At 45.8% G+C, this 18,684-nt stretch overlaps 1 protein-coding gene across 1 annotated transcript in view; it reads right to left on the bottom strand.

Annotated features, from left to right (window-relative positions):
- INPP4B (inositol polyphosphate-4-phosphatase type II B) overlaps positions 1 to 18,684 on the bottom strand; it is an 853,440-nt gene that overhangs the window by 194,028 nt on the left and 640,728 nt on the right. The window contains exon 14 of the mRNA XM_030192243.1: positions 3,639 to 3,777. Within this exon, the coding sequence (XP_030048103.1) occupies positions 3,639 to 3,777 (139 nt within the window). The remainder of the gene's footprint in view (positions 1 to 3,638; positions 3,778 to 18,684) is intronic.

The raw sequence follows: 18,684 nt of genomic DNA, 5'->3' as shown, positions 1-18,684 counted from the left end.
TGGCTCTTTTAAGGGTGGATTCCGCCACCATGTAATGATGATGCAACTGGGGCTTATCAAATACAGGTGTGCTGTGGATCTGGTACATCGTGTCGATCTTCTTTGGGCAGGACAGGGACCGACAAAGGGGACTCCCAATTCCGAATCAGGACTTCCTGGAGTATCTCGTAGAGAGGGATAGTCACAGCCGCCCTAGGAGGGGACTCGTAGTCCAGGACCTTGAGCATCTTGCTATGGGCTCCTCCTCCACTTCCAAATGAAATGGAATGGCATCAGCCATTGCCTTCACAGAAGAGGGAAATGAAAGGCTCTCCAGAGGAGATTTTCTTCTTTCAAGTGGAGGAGAGGGTTCAAAGGGGATGCCAAGGACTCATCCTCCAAGAAGTACCTTGGATCCTCCTCTGACTACCATAAGCGCTCTTCACTGGTGTCAGACAAAAACTCCTCATGGGAGGGCTGAGACCGAGCCTGCTTCGACCTAGAGGAGCCATGTCCTCAGGAGGGGTGTCGAGGAGTCGGCTCCCACCTTGACTCCAGTGAAGCTTCCTCCACCGACGTTGAGGGGGTACTGGCTTGGGTGGCAGTTGACAATGGAGCCACCTGCGACACCGGCATTGAAGCCACACCGCAATGGGTCTGCAACGGGTGGCAGGGTAGGTACAAGCTGATGCACACCATTGCAAGAGGCCATCTAGCAGCTCAGGAAGCAAAGGCCTAGACACGCTCATCGAAGACCAATAGTGGGAAAGGCCAGGGTGTTGGCTCGGAGACAGGCTGGGTCCTGGCTGCTAGGGGACTGACGCATCAGCACCTCCTAAATAGAAAGGGAATGGTCACCTGGCGCCGATGCTTCTCGGATGCTGAATCTCTCAATGACCCAGAGCTCCCAGCACTGTGCATCGAGGACGACTGATGCCAATGCTTCTTGGCCTTTGTCCAAAGCTCATCATGTCGTCTCTGGGTCGGGTCCAACACTGGACGTTCCTGGGGGCCTTCGATGCACTACTGCTTCCAGTGTCAACAAGCCCAGTAGAAACCATGCAGACCAATGCTCCCGATGTTCATGCAGACTTCGACGTCGATCTCGAGGAATTGGACCTGGATCCAAAAACCCTCTCGTGTTGAGTGTCTCTGACAACCTGGGTCAGCTTCTTCATCCAGAGACAGAGGACATAATTAGCAGGGCTATGGTCAGGCCCTAAACACTGAAGACACCAAGAATTGATGTCCTTGCCAGAGATGGTCTGATTGCATTGGGTACAGCGCTTGAAGCCACTACTTGAGTGGACATGGAAGGAAAAACGTCCGTAGCCAAATCAAACAAATTGATGGTGCCTGAAAAAAAGGGTAAGGTACCAGAAAAACGAACAGGGAAAAACCCGGCCGAAGTCAAGGCCTAAAACGCAGCCTAGTGATGCAAAATACAAAGGAAACTTAAAACTTGGACGTGAAGGGACATTTTCGAAAGAAACATCCAAGTTGCGATTTGGACGTCTTTGCAAAACGGCCAAATCTGGGGGCGGGGAAAACCGTATTTTCAAAAAAAAGATGGATGTCCATCTTTCGTTTCAAAAATACCGTCAGAGACGTCTAAATCCTTAAATTTGGACATCCTTAGATTTGGACGTTTCTGACTTTCAGAGATTTTCAAAACCAAAGACGTCCATGTCAAAAACGTCCAAATGCAAGCCATTTGGACGTGGGAGGAACCAGCATTTGTAGTGCACCGGTCCCCCTGACATGCCTGGACAGCAACCGGGCACCCTAGGGGGCACTGCAGTGGACTTCATAAAATGCTTCCAGGAACATAGCTCCCTTACCTTGTGTGCTGAGCCTCTCAAAACCCACTACCCACAACTGTACACCACTACCATAGCCCTTACGGGTGAAGGGGGGCACCTAGTGGCCTAGTGGTTAGGGTGGTGGACTTTGGTCCTGAGGAACTGAGTTCAATTCCCGGCACAGGCAGCTCCTTGTGACCCTGGGCAAGTCACTTAACCCTCCATTGCCTGCCACATTGAGCCTACCATGAGTGGGAAAGTGCAGGGTACAAATGTAATAAAAAATAAAAAAAATATATGGGTACAGTGGGTTTGTGGTGGGGTTTGGAGAGCTCACTGTTTCCTCCACAAATGTAACCGGTAGGGGGGGTATGGGCCTGGGTCCGCCTGTCTGAAGTGCACTGCAGTACCCTGTAAAACTGCTCCTGGGACCTTCATGCTCTGTCACGGACCTGAGTATGACATCTGAGGCTGGCACGAAATATTTTTAAAGATGTTTTTTGAGGGTGGGACGGGGTTAGTGACCACTGGGGAAGTAACGGGAGGGTCATGTGGTTATTTTGGGCACCTTTTTGTACCTTATTCGTAAGAAAAACACGTCTGGGTGAAAACGCCCAAGTGTTCGTCAGGGACGTCCTTGCTTTTTTCAATTATGGGTCAAAGACGTCCAAGTGTTAGGCACGCCCAAGTCCCACCTTCACTACGTCTGACACGCCCCCTTGAAATTTGGACATCCTTGCGACAGACTGCAGTTGGAGACGTCCAAAATCGGGTTTCGATTATATCGATTTGGGCGTCTCTGGGAGAAGGATGTCCATCTTCCCATGTATGTCGAAAGATAGATGTCCTTCTCTTTCGAAAATGAGCCCAAAAATAAACTAAAAATGTATGGGAAAAGGAAAAATGGGAAACTCAAACACGGGCAAAAAAGTCGCTGTAAGGCACAAAAAAGCCCTTCCAGACCGGACTTGTGAAGAGACAATAGAAATGCAGCCTATCTTCACCGCGGTAGAAAAAGAATTGTGGTAACCGTGCTCTCATGGCAGGCAGGAAGGCACTTGCACATGCACCGTGGAGCCATATTTGCGCTCTACAAAGCTCTGTTAAGCTTGTTAAAAGCTCTGAACCGGGCAACGCAGGATCACGTTACCCAGTTGTGAGAATTAATGGCCTGCTTGTCCTCGGAGAATTGTTTTACTCCTTTGGGATCTTACCAGGTACTTGGACCTAGATTGGCCACTGTTGGAAAAAGGATACTGGGATTGATGAACCCTCATCCAGTTTGCCCAGAATGTTCTTAGGTACATCACAATATCCAGTTTACCTTTTGTTCACATTTATCTAGCCAATATTTGTCTCTCCCCCAACGCCCCCGCAAGCCACCCAATTTATTTCCCATGCATCAGAAACACGGGAAAAGAAAAACAAATGCCCAAGCTGGAAACATGACTTTACCATCAAATATTTAATAAAGCCTACCATTTAAAATTAGGGCTACAACAGTCTTTCAATGTTAATGGAATAGGAAAGTGTTCATAGATGCTGTCACTTGTTTTCCTCTCAATTGCCAAGAAAGGATGAAGTCTATTAAAACACCAAAAGAGACTTCAAAGGAAGTTATTGTTATCTACTGGTAGTTTCTGCTGAGCAAAATAAAAAGCAGCTGTGATAGGAGATCTGATTACACAATGGCAGAAAGGTACAATTTCACAAGACTTGAGCTGTTTCAAAAGTACGCTGTCTACAGCTGTCATCAAATTCACTATTGACTCTCCTTGTTCTGTCTTGTTCTGTCTTTACTTCTTGACTTTATTTGCTCGATCAATGGTAGGAAAAAAAAAAAAAAAGATATCTTACCACTTGGATGAGACGCAGTGAGAGAGGCTGTTTCAGGCTCTGTTTCAGCTGCTTTGATGTTGCTGTCTTCCTCAAGGAGTTTATCTGCCATTTCAATGATGCAATTTAAACTCTTGCCGACACTGGCCCACACCCTGTCCTGAAAAGGGCATCAGTATCACTAAACATTAACAGCAAATGCACAGAGGGACAAAGATACATTCACTTGTGTTATGAAACAATGGCCGGAGAGAGTATGTTAATACGGGGATCTGGTCTGATCAGGTGCAGAGATGCCAAGTTACCCAGTTCTAGGCTGCGGATTTTGGGACAGTCCTGGATTTCTGACTATCCCACCTTAGTGCATTATGGGACTTGAAATACTGATTTCAATGGGCAGGATCAGGCACAACAAATCCTGCACTGCTTTGGGATGTGAGTTCAAAATCAGGACTAGCCAAAAAGTCTACAGCCTGGAACTGGGTAACTTGGCATCTCTGTAGGTCCCTGCGAGTGATTAGCCTGCAATTAGGGTTACCGTATCTCTGGGTTTACCCAGACATGTCTTCTCTCTTTGAGGGCACTGCGGGACATCTGGATGGGTTTTTCCAGCCTGTCCATTTGTCCTGGTTTGCTGGCACGCTGGCTGGCTGGCAGGCGGGCCTCAGGGTGCCCTCCCCTCACGTACCATTGTCGTGCCCTGGTGGTCTAGTGGCCTCTTCGAGGAAGGAAGGAACCCCACTGTTTCCTGCCTGGTGCTGCCGCTGACTGCAGCAGCCATTTTGAAGCGGCGCCAGCAGCGCGTGGTCAGCGGCAGCGCCAGGCAGGAAAGGGCGCCAGGCCACTACACCATGAGGGCACGATAACGATACGTGAGGGGAGAGCTTGTGGATGGAATTGGGTGGTGGGAGGGAGCTGTTAAAAAAAAGTGGGTGGAGGGAGGCTGGAAAAAACATTGAGGAGGGGGATGTACATGGGGGGGGGGTGACAGACGGAAATACACAGAACGGGATGGAGAGCAGAGGAGATGGGGGATATGCTGCTCATGGATGGGAGGGACAAGAAAGGGGGACATGCTCATGAAATGAAAAGATGTAAATGACATGCTCATGAAATGCTTAGAAATGTACATTTTATGAGCATGTCATCATGTACATCTTTTCATTTTGTATTTAGCAAGAGTAGGCAGTGGCGTTCCTAGCCTCGACGACACCCGGGGCGGATCGCCGATGTGCCCCCCCCCCCCCCGGCGAAATGACACCCCCCCGGGTGCATGCCGTTAGGGGGGGCTGCTGCGGTGCGCGCCTGTCGGCTGCGAGTTCGAATCGCTACGCTAAATTCTCTCGTTCGCTGCAGCTCCCTCCCTCTGCCCCGGAACAGGAAGTAACCTGTTCCGGGGCAGAGGGAGGGAGCTGCAGCGAACGAGAGAAATTAGCGTAGCAATTCGAACTCGCAGCCGACAGGCGCGCGCCGCGGCATCCCCCAGCGGCGTGCACCCGGGGCGGACCGCCCCCACCTTGGTACGCCACTGAGAGTAGGGAAGAAAATAAATTTCTATTACTTTACCAGTATTTTCACTGCTTACAGACTTTGGCTTTCTTAGTGGGGGGGGGGGGGGGTCAAGATGACTGTGTGACTCAGGGGCGTGGTGAGGGGCAGGAAGGGGCGTGGCTGAATTTTGTTTTGTGTCCTCTTTTTTTTGTCATGGCAAATATGGTAACCCTACCTGCAATTATATCAACAACTGCAATCTTTAGGTTACCTCATATGAAGCAGAGCAGATCGTAATTGGCACTAGGATTATAGGTCCACATTAAGAAATAAATCTCCCTGCTCAGCAGATGACAGCAGATATGGAAATCTTGACCCATCCTGCCAACTCAACCAAATCTGTGCATCTATCATGGGGATTATGATACGGAATAACCTGGGGTCTACTGATTAAAACACTAGAATGAGAGTTCATTAGACAAAGGGCTGTAGACCAACTTAAAAAAACTGAGGGATAAATATTTAGCTAGTGCCAGTCAGCAATTTTTTTTGCTGCCACTGGTTTATTTATTTTTGGACATTTGTATCCCACATTATTCCAAGCAAACTCAAGTTCAAATTTTTTTCTTACATTTGTACCCCGCACTTTCCCACTCATGGCAGGCTCAATGCAGCAATGGAGGGTTAAGTGACTTGCCCAGAGTCACAAGGAGCTGCCTGTGCCTGAAGTGGGAATTGAACTCAGTTCCTCAGTTCCCCAGGACCAAAGTCCACCACCCTAACCACTAGGCCACTCCTCCAATGAGGCTTACATTTGAAAATACAGTGAGCCAGAATAACAGAAATCAGTAACATCATGGGAGCAAGTAGATGGATATGTCTGAAACATTTAATAAAGTTGAGAATAGAATATATACCCAACTGGGCATTTAAAAGTCTGTCCTGTAATGATGCCACACATTCAGAAATCATAGCCATAAGTATAGACAGTTATTCAAACATTATCACACACACACAGGCATCCATCCATACACACACTGCAAAAGTAAACAACTTTGACAGGACATTCAAAGCCAGGCCATGTCAGGCACCAGCATTGAATATCTATTTATCTGTGGCCAGCTGGTACTTATCTGGGAAAAGGCCAATATTAGAGCCGTTAACTGAATAAGTTAAACCAGACAAAGACAGGACTAATGGTTAGGGAAGTGGCCTAAGAACCAAGGGATCCAATTATGATTCCCACTGCAGCGCCTTGTGACTCTGGGCAACTCACTTAACCCTCCACAGACCCAGGTACAAAATAAGAACCTGAATATAATATTCAAACTGCTTTGATTGCAACCACAGAATGGCGGTATACAGTGGCGTTCCTAGGGGGGGGGGGCGGTCCGCCCCAGGTGCACGCCGCCGGGGGGGTGCTGCGCGCGCCTGCCCTCCGTTGTTCCATGCTTCTTCTCTGCCCCGGAACAGGTTACTTCCTGTTCCGGGGCAGAGAAGAAGCATGGAACAACGGAGGACAGGCGCGCGCGGCACCCTCCCTTCCCCCGGCGGCGTGTACCCAGCGGGGGGGGGGGGGAGGTCCTTCACGGGGGTGTCCTTTCGCCGGGGGGGGGGGGGGGGGGCGCTGCACCCGGGGGGCGGGGCGAATCGGCGATCCGCCCCGGGTGCCAGCCCCCCCTAGGAACGCCACTGGCGGTATATTATTTAAATCCCATCCTCTTAGCTGGTTAATTTTATTTATTTATTTAACACATTTATACCCCACATTTTCCCACTAGTTGCAGGCTCAGCGTGGCTTACATAATACCGCAGGGCACACTACAGTTCAGTAAAATACAGTTAAACAATGTAAAGTAAGGTAGTGATCGTATAGGTATTGTAAAAAACAACCTAGATAATAAAAGATAATAAAAGATCAATAAGGTCCAAAACGTTTGCTGTGACAAAAAGCAGTAACTTAAGTTGAGCCTGGAGGATGAGCCTTCTGGAATAAGGATGTCTTCAGTAATTTCCTGAAATGTAGATGGTTCTGAGTTGATTTTAAGAATTTGGCCAATGCATTCCATAGCTGTAGATTTGTATTTTAGGCCACAGCAATCTGGGTAATGTAAGTTTAAATAGGATCGGGAAGAACCGAAACTGTTTCTAGGTGGTAAATCTATCAAATTTAACATGTATCCTGGAACGTCTCCGTAAACAATCCTATGAACCAAGGTGCAAACCTTAAGTGTTGAATACTGGCACTTACCTGGAAAAATGCTGACTCCATTCGCAGACTGCCTACAAGATAGCCAGTTTCAAGTGAACTAGTCAGAGGGGATATTAATTTGCACTATTTGGGTAAGTGCTGTTGAATATTTGTTTATTTATCCCCAGACAGGCAGCTAAGCACCATTGAGCAGGATGGGACGACTTCCCTATGAAGAAAGGCTAAAGCTGCTAGGGCTCTTCAGTTGGAGATAAAGCGGCTGAGGGGAGATATGATAGAGGTCTATAAAATAATGAGTGGAGTGGAATGGGTAGACGTGAATCGCTTGTTTACTCTTTCCAAAATACTAGGACTAGGGGGCAATTTAAAACAAATCAGAGAAAATATTTCTTCACTCAATGTGTAATTAAACTCTGGAATTTGTTGCCAGAGAATGTAGTAAAAGCAGCTAGCTTAGCGGGGTTTAAAAAAAGGTTTGGATGGCTTTCTAAAGGAAAAGTCCATAGACCATTATTAAAATGGACTTGGGGAAAATCCACTGCTTATTTCTAGGATATGCAGCATAAAATGTATTGTACTTTTTTGGGATCTTGCCAAGTACATGTGACCTGGATGGAAACAGGATGCTGGGCTTGATGGACCTTCGGTCTGTCCCAGTATGGCAATACTTATGTACTTATGTAAGCTAGGTAAAAGCATCTCCTAGTTATGTGCTTTTGATTATTGGGCCCTGATTTATTATGTTTAGTTGAATGTTAAGGAAGCCCTGTCAACAGCAGAGAAACAAAGGTACAGAGGAACTGTGGACAGGAACCAAAACTAGTATTTTAACAGATCTTTGCACCCAGCATGTTAACAAGGGTAAGAAAAATACTGTTTATCAAAAAAGCAAGATATAAAGTAAGAGCCACACACACACAAAAGAAAAAATACTCAGAAAATATGGATAGAGCATGAAACGGTAATGGAATTCAAACATGCGTGGGATAAACACAAAGGAATCCTGTTTAGAAGGAATGGTTCCGTGGAATCTTAGCGGAGATTGGGTGGCGACGCTGGTAATAGAGCTCCTTACTCCTGAGAATGCAACATACAGTTGCCCATGTGACAGACTGAGAGTGACAGTGTGTTTTACAGACAGTGTAAGAGAGAGATACACAGAGTGATTGAGTATGTGTGTGTGTATGTGAATGACAAAGTGATTAAATGTTTGTCTTCCCTTCTGTTCTGTGCACTTGCCTTCACTGATGTTCGTACCTCCCTGTATATGATTGTTTGTTAGAGATTCAATCCACTCCACTTCCCTCCTCCAAGTTCCGTTCTGTCTGATTGGTTCTTCGTTCCTGTGACGTCACGTTTGTTTGGCAACTATGCAGCGTTCCGTTTCCTCAACGTGAGGGCGGGGACAGTGAGAGCCATCGAAACGCTGAACTACAGACTTAGAACCCTACAGTGCCACGGAGTCAGCTTCAGAATGTTGGAGGTGCTTTTTATTATATAGGATGTAAGCCGCATTGAGCCTGCAATGTGTGGGAAAGCGCGGGGCACAAATGTAATAAATAAATAAATAATGATCTACTATCTCCATCCAATAATCCTCCTCAATCATGTATATTGATGATTTTATCTTTTTTTGTCTGATTTTATAATCTCTCTATATAAAACGCACCTCCAACGTTCTAATGAAGCCTCTGTTAGCCAACATTCTAAGTGAAGGAGGTGAGATCGCATTGTGTCTGCCCCGCCCACGCGTCAAACGTGATGACGTTGAGGGCGGAGCAATGACACAACCAATCGCATCGCTCGGCAGCGAAGCGTCAGGGAAGGAGGCGGCGCTCTCGACGTCTAGCCTTCTCTTCGCTGTGTTCCGCCTTCTTCTGACGTCAAGGATGACGTCAAAAGAAGGCGGAACACAGCGAAGGGAAACCTAGACGTCGGGAGCACCGCCTCCTTCCCTGACGCTTCGCTGCCGGAACCGCCACGGAGGTAAATTTAAAAACAAGAAAAAAAAAAAAACCATGTTGGGGGGAGAGAAGAGGGTGGCCACTAAAGTACAACAATGGGAGCGGGAGGGCAGGGGAGAAACGACAGCATGGATGCGAAGGGGGGGGGGAGAGAAGAGGGCGGGCCAGGCTGGGACATGGGAGAGAGAGGAGCATGGATGCGAGGGGGGGTCATGGAAGGGAGACAGGGGACTTGCTGGAAATGGATGAATGGAGGCGGCAGGGGACAGAGGAGCATGGATGGCCATGGATTGGGGATGGCCATGGATTGGGAGGGCAGGGCTCAGGGAGAGAGGGCAATTGCTGGAAAGGGATGAATGGAGGGGGCAGGGGACAGAGGAGCATGGATGGGCATGGATTGGGAGGGCAGGACTCAGGGAGAGAGGGCAATTGCTGGAAAGGGATGAATGGAGGGGGCAGGGGACAGAGGAGCATGGATGGACATGGATGAGAGGACTGGGCCCAGGGAGAGAGGAGAAATTGCTGGACATAGAGGGGAGGGGTGAATGGAGGGGGCAGAGGACAGAGAGGAGCATGGATGGGAGGGCAGGGCTCAGGGAGAGAGGGGAATTGCTGGATAGGGATGAATGGAGGGGCCAGGTGACAGAGGAGCATGGATTGGACTCACACTTTCACTCTGACTCTCAAACAGTCACTCTCACATACACTCTCCCAAACATACACACTCCGAGGAAAACCTTGCTAGCGCCTGTTTCATTTGTGTCAGAAACGGGCCTTTTTTACTAGTTATGTTATAAAAAGGAAGGAAAAAGTCTTATCTGACTCCTTTTTGAGGCGTCTCGCTTTGCTGGATCTCAGTCCCATAATGCTATTCCACTGCCGACCGTGGCCAAGGTTTCGTGACCTTCTTCAGGGCTCGTGGAACAGAAGTATAACTTGTTGACCGGATCCTTGCTAAACATTAAAAGCTAAGTAGCTGCTCGTTGTTTTTGAATATTGAAATAAAAAAATAGACTAAGGAAGGTTGGAAGGTTTTTGAGCCAATGATGATAATTTGTACTCCAAGATATTAAGGCGTTTCGCCTCAAAAAGGAGTCAGACGAGGCTTTTTCCTTCCTTTTTATAACATAAATATAAAATCAGAGAAAAAAGACAAAAAAAAGATAAAATCATCAATATTCTTGATTGAGGAGGATTATTGGATGTAGATCATTAGCGCATGGCCATTAATTTGGAAAATCGGCTATTTTTTGGCTGCAGTAGACATGGCCTTAGTGCACAGGAAAGACCCGTGTAAGGATGTGCTTGGGCCACTTTTCAGTGCAGCGTTGTAAAAGGACCCCTAAATATGAAGGAAGCAGAAAGGAAGGAACACAAAGCACTTTAAATCAGAAGTGCCGAGATGGGGTGGGGTGGGATTTGGTACTAACAGGGGGACACCACAGTATTGGGATACATTAGGAAATCACACTATATTCAGAGTACTGTGATCCCCAAGGGAGAGTTTTTTAATATAGGGGGGCTGGAAGGATTAGAGAGGGCGGAAGAGAGGGGGTGGAAGGGTTGAAGAAGACTCCGCAATAAAAATGGACAGGGCTATGCTTGCAAAGAGATCCAATAGTTTTTTTTTTTTTTTTTAAAGGCTTGGAATGTTCTTGTCCATCTACTTCTCACTTCTACCGTTAGAGACATACTATAGGACCCTACCCTACGGGGCCCTTGGGGCCATAAGAGCCCAGGCTCCAGGGGATACAGAGGAGGGGGGGATAATTTTAGGTGAAGACGAGAGATGAACGGTAATGAAGGGTCAAGCATAATAGGAGAATGAGTGGGAGTAGGAAAGAGGATAACGGGAGGGGGGGGTACTAGGGAATTGGGGAGAAAATATTGGAAACAGAATATTGGATATTGAGCTATGTTATTATTTGGTGTACAATACGAGATGTTATGAATATTATGAATACCTTGTTGATGTAGCATTGTACAGTTGCACTTTCAATAAAAAATATTTAAACATAAATCAGAAGTGCCATGCACAGACCTCTTATTCAGAATAATCAAAGTATCAAACTTAACCATAAACTAGAGCCACGACCATAGGCGCCCCGTATAAGAGGCTTGGGGAGGCTAAGCCTCCCCAGCCCAACCGTCACCTTTAACAACCGGCTCCGGTCCCCACCTGGCAGTGTCGACGGCGTCCCCTGTGCCTTTGGGCAGCTTACCGGCACACGCAGCACTGCTCTTGTTTCTCCTCGTCATCATCGTCCCCCCCCCCCTTTCTTCTTCACGCGATTCGCGAACCGCGCTTAGCACTGCTTTAAAAAAAATTTACACGTCAGCAGGAACAGGCTGCTTCAGCCAATCCCAGGGGCCTTCCTTCAGCCCTCAGGGGCGGAACACGCTGAAGGAAGGCCCCTGGGATTGGCTGAAGCAGCCTGTTCCTGCTGACGTGTTAACACTGCTTTAAAAAAAAATTAAACGGAGAAGAAGACTGAGGACGACGAGCAAGAGGCAAGGAAATGCGAGGGCAGAGAGGTGGTACCGGAGGGGGGGCAGGGGAGATAATCGCTGGGTATGGGTGGCTGGAGGGGGGCAGGGGAGCGATGAGAATCGATGGGTATGGGTGGCTGGAGGGGGGGCAGGGGAGCGATGAGAATCGATGGTTATGAGTGGCTGGAGGGGGGCAGGGGAGATAATCGCTGGGTATGGGTGGCTGGAGGGAGGCAGGGGAGCGATGAGAATCGATGGTTATGAGTGACTGGAGGGGGTCAGGGGAGAGAATTGATGGGTATGGGTGGCTGGAGGGGGCAGGGGAGCGATGAGAATCAATGGGTGGGTGTGGATGGCTGGAGGGGGGCAGGGGAGCGAGGAGAATTGTTGGGTGGCATGGATGGCTGGAGAGGGGGCAGGGCATCAGACTCACAGAAGCAGAAGCCTGCGCGGCCACATTGGTGATCTGCAAGGGCCGACTGCTACATGGAATGTTGCTTGTGGAATAGCAACATTCCAAGTAGAATCTCAAATAGTAGCACCAGTGGAGGAGTGGTTAGGGTGGTGGAATGTGGTCCTGAGGAACTGGGTTCAATTCCCACTTCAGGCACAGGCAGCTCCTTGTGACTCTGGGCAAGTCACTTAACCCTCCATCGCCCCATGTAAGCCGCATTGAGCCTGCCATGAGTGGGAAAGCGCGGGGTACAAATGTAACAAAAATAAAATAAAAATGTTGTCTGTGATAAACCACCATGAGTTACAAGAGGATTGTTATCTATTACATAGTTTGTGAAGTATCTTAATTATATTAGCCGTTTTAGGAGAAATGTCTGCATTTTAGTATATAAGAAATTGTGAGATCTGTAGTTGTTTTATTCTTCTTTTGCAGTGACAGGTTTCTATTGTTGTACATAGCTCTCTTAAAAGCCTGTTTAACTATCTTCCTAGGGTACCCTGGTAATAAATTTCTCATTCAATTTCACAGGCTCCTTTTCGTAAGTTTGCACAGAATTATATATTCTTCTATAACACAGGAATTGAGCAAAAGGCAAACTGTTTTTAATATGAAAAGGATGCATGCCGTCAAAGGCTAACAAAATGTTCTGGTCTGTAGGTTTTCAATAAACAATAGTTTGACATTTACTTAGACCTAACGAGATTTTCACATCTAAAAAACAGAACTCTGAAGGATGACGTATGAGAAACTTAATGGTAGTAGAACACTGACTAAGTTGTTCCACAAATTCATTCAACTCATTTTGTGTACCTGTCCAGATGACAAAATGTCATCAATATAGCGCCACCAACATGCAATTTTGAATTTTTCCAGATCATATATCTTTGATCATCTCAAATGTGCCAAAAACATATTTGCAATAGATGGGGCAAAAGATGCCCCCATCGCTATTTCCGATAGTTGAAGGTAAATTTCCCCATTAAACATAAAATGATTGTTTTTGCAATGCCGATGTAGCTAGTTGCACAATAAAATCTGTAGGCACTTCCAAAGGATATGGATGGGCATCCAATTCAGTCTGAACAATTTGAATGGCTTCACGTTATGATATCACTGTATATAATGACTGGACATCCAAGGTTTCTAATAAAATATTATTAAACAAGACGTTCAAATCTTGTAATTTGTTCAATCTAGATATTTGCAGGTTCTTTCTAGTAAAGGGTCCCAGGAAGATACTATAGATCGACCGGGAGGGTTAACCACAGTCTTATGAATTTTAGGAACTACACAGAATATCGGCATATGAACTGTAGAATGGTTTAAAAAATACATATTCATTCTCAGTAAGAGAACCCAAAGTTAGAACCTCCATGGTTACAAATTTAATCTGTTCCAAAAGTTGTTCCATGGGGTCTTCAATCAACTGCCAGTGCACAGCTCCATCGGATAGTTGACACATTACTTCTTTTTGAGAGGCTCATGGGGGAAACTATCCACCTTATAATTGAAAGAGAAAAATGCCTAGATTTCGACCCAAATTGGGAGATAGACGTTTATCTCACAAAAACGAATAAATCGGTATAATGGAAAGCCGATTTTGGACGTTTTCAACTGCACTCCATCGCGGAAGCGTACAAAGTTGACGGGGGCGTGTTGGAGGCGTGGCAAAGGTGGAACTGGGGCGTGGTTATCGGCCGAGGAGAGATGGGCGCCTTTCGCCGATAATGGAAAAAAAGTATGCGTTTGTAGCTAGAATTTAGGGCACTTTTCCTGGACCCTGTTTTTTCACGAATAAGGCCCCAAAAAGTGCCCTAAATGACCAGATTACCCCCAGAGGGAATCGGGGATGACCTCCCCTGACTCCCCCAGTGGTCACTAACCCCCTCCCACCACAAAAAATGATGTTTCACAACTTTTTATTTTCACCCTCAAATGTCATACCCACCTCCCTGGCAGCAGTATGCAGGTCCCTGGAGCAGTTGTTAGGGGTGCAGTGGACTTCAGGCAGGTGGACCCAGGCCCATCCCCCCCCTACCTGTTACAATTGTGCTGCTTAATGCTTAGTCGTCCAACCCCCCCAAACCCACTGTACCCACATGTAGGTGCCCCCCTTCACCCCTTAGGGCTATAGTAATGGTGTAGACTTGTGGGCAGTGGGTTTTGAGGGGGATTTGGGGGGCTCAACACACAAGGGAAGGGTGCTATGCACCTGGGAGCTCTTTAACTTTTTTTGTTTTTTTTGTAAAAGTGGCCCCTAGGGTGCCCGGTTGGTGTCCTGGCATGTGAAGGGGACCAGTGCACTACGACTCCTGGCCCCTCCCACGAACAAATGCCTTGGATTTATTCGTTTTTGAGCTGGGCGCTTTCATTTTCCATTATCACTGAAAAACAAAAACGCCCAGCTCACAAATTGTTGAATAAAACATGGACGTCTATTTTTTTTTCGAAAATACGGTTCGGTCCGCCCCTTCACGGACCCGTTCTCGGAGATAAACGCCCATGGAGATAGACGTTTTCGTTCAATTATGCCCCTCCATATCACTTCTTGAAGATAATCATCTAGTTTTTTCTACTTGAGTTGTTTTCTATTGCTCTTGGGTTCCGGGTCTTTTTTCTATTGAAACCTGTGATAGTAGCCTTTATAGAAGGTGAGGCAGTATAGTCCCTCCTAGTCAGTTGAGGTTTGGCTCATTCTTCGATCAAGTAACCTCTCTTTTTGTTCAATATCACTGGCTCCCCATTCAATTCCATGTTCAACATAAGATCTTGACCATAGCCCACAATGATCTTTATCAGGTAATCCTGCTTATCTGTCTTCAGTCATCCCACTCTACACTCCATCACATGCCCTCCGGTTGTCCTTTTCTAACCAATTATCAATTTCACCTCTTTACTATTCTCATCTCAGGTCCACTCAGCATTCTTTATTCGAGCTCTGTACCTTTGGAACATATTGCCCTCAGATACCAGAGTCGAACAATCCTACCTCAAGTTCAGGCCTGCCTTAAAAAAAACATTTGTTTTTCCTTGCCTTCCCCTCTGGTTCACAGACTGAGTGTGGCAGCATTCAGTCTGATGGCAGAGCGGTCTTATCTTTTTTTTTTTTCTTTCTTTCTTTCTTCTCTTCTTTTTGTTCTTTCCTATGATACTGTAGGTTCCTTTCTATTCTCATAATGAATTTTTGTTATGTACACCGCTTTGATTTTCCTGTTAAAAAAGGCAGTTTATCAAGTGTTCTTAAAACAAACAAGACAGCTGGCTCCTCCCCAAAATCCTATCTATGTGATGCATGAGGTCTGCCACTTTCACACCAGGCAGGCAAGTGACCAGGCAATCCTTATGTCCACCAGCCACCCAGCTACCTACAAGCCTAATAATCAAATCACCAACTACAGCTGTCCTAACCCTTCCCTCCTGGGCAGATGTTCCTGGAGACACAACTGTGTGGCCTCAAAAGCTCATTTGTTTTATTAGATTTATAATCTGCCTTGCTGAACAAATACCCAAGGTAAACAAAAAAAACAAAAAGTGCATAAAAAATACAAAGTTAAAAACATACAATTAAAACTAAAACATAAATACATCAGTATAACTAAGAATGTTAAGACAAATGTTCCTACGACCAATACCCTCGAAAGCACAATTAACACTTGTCTAAAAATTCTGTATTTTCCATATTAATACCATACATGTATGTACCACAACATATTTTTCCAGTGAACGAATCTCCTCACTGCTTTATTCGGGTTTGGGTTTAGGTTTAATCATTTCATATACTACATTTTGATTTATTCAGGGATTGCCTTCCATTCAGGTTACAATCGCACACATAGAGGGGAGTATAGAACACTAGCATAAGTCCACAGACATGTGTTAAACTTCAGTTACGACCACTTACGCCTCTTACGCTGGTGTAATGATGGCGCCTAAAAGCAGCACATAGGTGCATAAATACAACTAATCTATAAAGTGTACACAGGAATAGTCAAAACTACTAATACTAATCATTTTCTATAGTGTTAACGCCCCCTTTGCAGTTGACAGAATAGAGGCATGGCAGTTACCCATGCAACTGCTAATTAGTGCTTGTTAATGCCAATTATTGGTTCTTATCTCCAATTGTCAATTTAGAGCCAATTACCTAAACTATGTTACACGCAATTGACCCTATTCTATAACTGGGAGCTCAATTGGGAGCCTAAGTTTAGACGTAGAGGGAGACACCCATGAGAGATGAAGGAACAACAATCTCTACGACTGTAGAGAAGCAATCGACCAAAGAGTAGGGTAAGGATGGCACCTCCAAAGAACCATGAGGAAGACTCAGGAGATACTGGTAAAAGGAATTTATTGAGATTACACAGACAGGACCTGACATAGCACCGTGTTCTGGCGCCTATGCACCTACCTCAGGAGTCTGACTAATCGGGTGTTTCTGGCTCTAAATAAACCTCAGTATGATTAAACAAACTTCCAAATTAAAGGAGAATTTCCGCAGAGGGGGCAAAATCCAGCGTTGCCAAATAATGGTTGTTTGGAAGTGCCATCCCTGCCCTACTCATTGGCCTAAGTTTAGATGCCAAAAACCTTTGGGGGGTGTAGGGGCCTATGCAGTAGAACTCATGCTAAAAATAATTTACTCAGAAATTTAACATTTAAAAATATGTCTTTTTGGTACTTATATTAGCATGGTATTTATCTTTTTGTCTCATTGGTTGTTATCTTATATAAGTACTTATTGTTTAAAACATCTGTCTTCCAGCATCTATATCAACATGGTAACGTTTTTGATATTCTATATTTTATATGTTCCTCTTTATTGGCCATTATATCATTGTATATCTTATTCATGTTATTGTTTTTGTTTATAGACTCCTGATGTAGACCATCTGGCCGAAACACAACGTTGTGTCGTCATTTTTTAATGTGGATATTGTTTTATTATCATTTGCTTGAAAATTAATAAATATTGTTTATTTTAAACTTCATTTTGGGTCCAGTTATTGGATTGCCTGGCTCATATTCCCAACTTTTTGTTTACATTTTACGTTTCGTGGGATCTATTGAGTTCTCCACGTACGTGGATTCTCGTCAGAAATTTAGTAACATTTTTATGTGCAATGCTGAAACATGCCTGGAGTGCAATTTAAAAATATTTGCTAACCCCCAAATTCTATAAATGGTGCCTTAAGTTGTACAAGCTAATTTGGCCGCATGGCTATTAATTGATTAATGAGCCAATCAACACCGATAATTCGTATGTAACCCATTAGCAGCACTAATTGGCTTTAATTAGAATGCATGTACACAACTTTCTAGGTGTATTCTACAATGCGGTGCATGTAAGTTCTAATGCGTGCAGCTGAAAACGGGCCGTGGAATGGGCAGGTTGTGGGCATTTCAAAAAACTATGAGCACTATTATGGAATACAGCCGATCCATGCCTAACTTAGGCACAGGTATGTAAGCCTGGTTTAAAGTTGCCTATATAGGTGTGCCAATCCAAGAAGACAGGAGGAGCCTTGTGACAGGTGTTGCTTGCTGATCAGTTGGCTGTTTCTTTGTTCTCTCTCTGGATTCACTTGTTTTTATAACCACGTGTATACATAAAGGATTTATTCAAGCCAATCAGCTTCTTCTCAGAGAACGTTGTTTGTGACCCCTGAGGCAGGCGCTTTGGCGCCAAAACACGGACCGTGTCGGGTCCTTGATATGAATATTCTGAATAAACTGTTTCTAGATATTATCTCCCTATTGGTTTGCACATTTGTAAGCCTCTACTTTTGCTATATACAGTATGTGTGCCTACATTTTAGGTGCAAGAATGGAACATGTGCATTTCCTATAAACTACAACTAATTTTAGGTACACTTTATAGAATCATGCTAACTGCATGGTTTTTTGGTGATGATTTTTAAGGCACCATTTATAGAATTTACCTCTAAAAGCAGTGGCGTAGGAAGGGGGCAGTGGTGGGGCGGTCCGCCCTGGGTGCATGCCGCTGGGGGGGGGGGGGGGGGGGTGTCGGCTCCGCTGCTTCCCTGCTCTCTCTGCCCCGGAACAGGTTACTCCCTATTCCGGGGCAGACAGAGCAGGGAACCAGCGGAGCCGAGGCAGCTCCCAGTGACGACGTGCACTCGGGGGCGGAGCGCCAGTGGTAAGAATGCGCTCCAAGGGGGGGTGCGCAGCGGCGACCCGCCCCGGGTGTCAGCCACCCTCGCTACGCCACTGCCTAAAAGCATTGCAAATCTTTCCTTCAACAGCATAGTCATTAATGAATACAGATGAATGACGCTGGCTGTACCACACACATGAAAGGGACAGTTAGAATGGGGTATTTTCCCCTCCACAAATCCCCATAAAAACAACAAAACATTTGTCACTCTTACTTCTCATCCCCTTCCAAGCACCATCACCCCATAACATAGCAGGAGCCCCCCTTGAAAATAT

The sequence above is a fragment of the Microcaecilia unicolor genome, chromosome 2, assembly GCF_901765095.1.
Source record: "Microcaecilia unicolor chromosome 2, aMicUni1.1, whole genome shotgun sequence".
NCBI lineage: Eukaryota > Metazoa > Chordata > Amphibia > Gymnophiona > Siphonopidae > Microcaecilia > Microcaecilia unicolor.
Note: the sequence above shows the minus strand (reverse complement) of the source record. Positions and strands in the feature narration are given on the sequence as shown.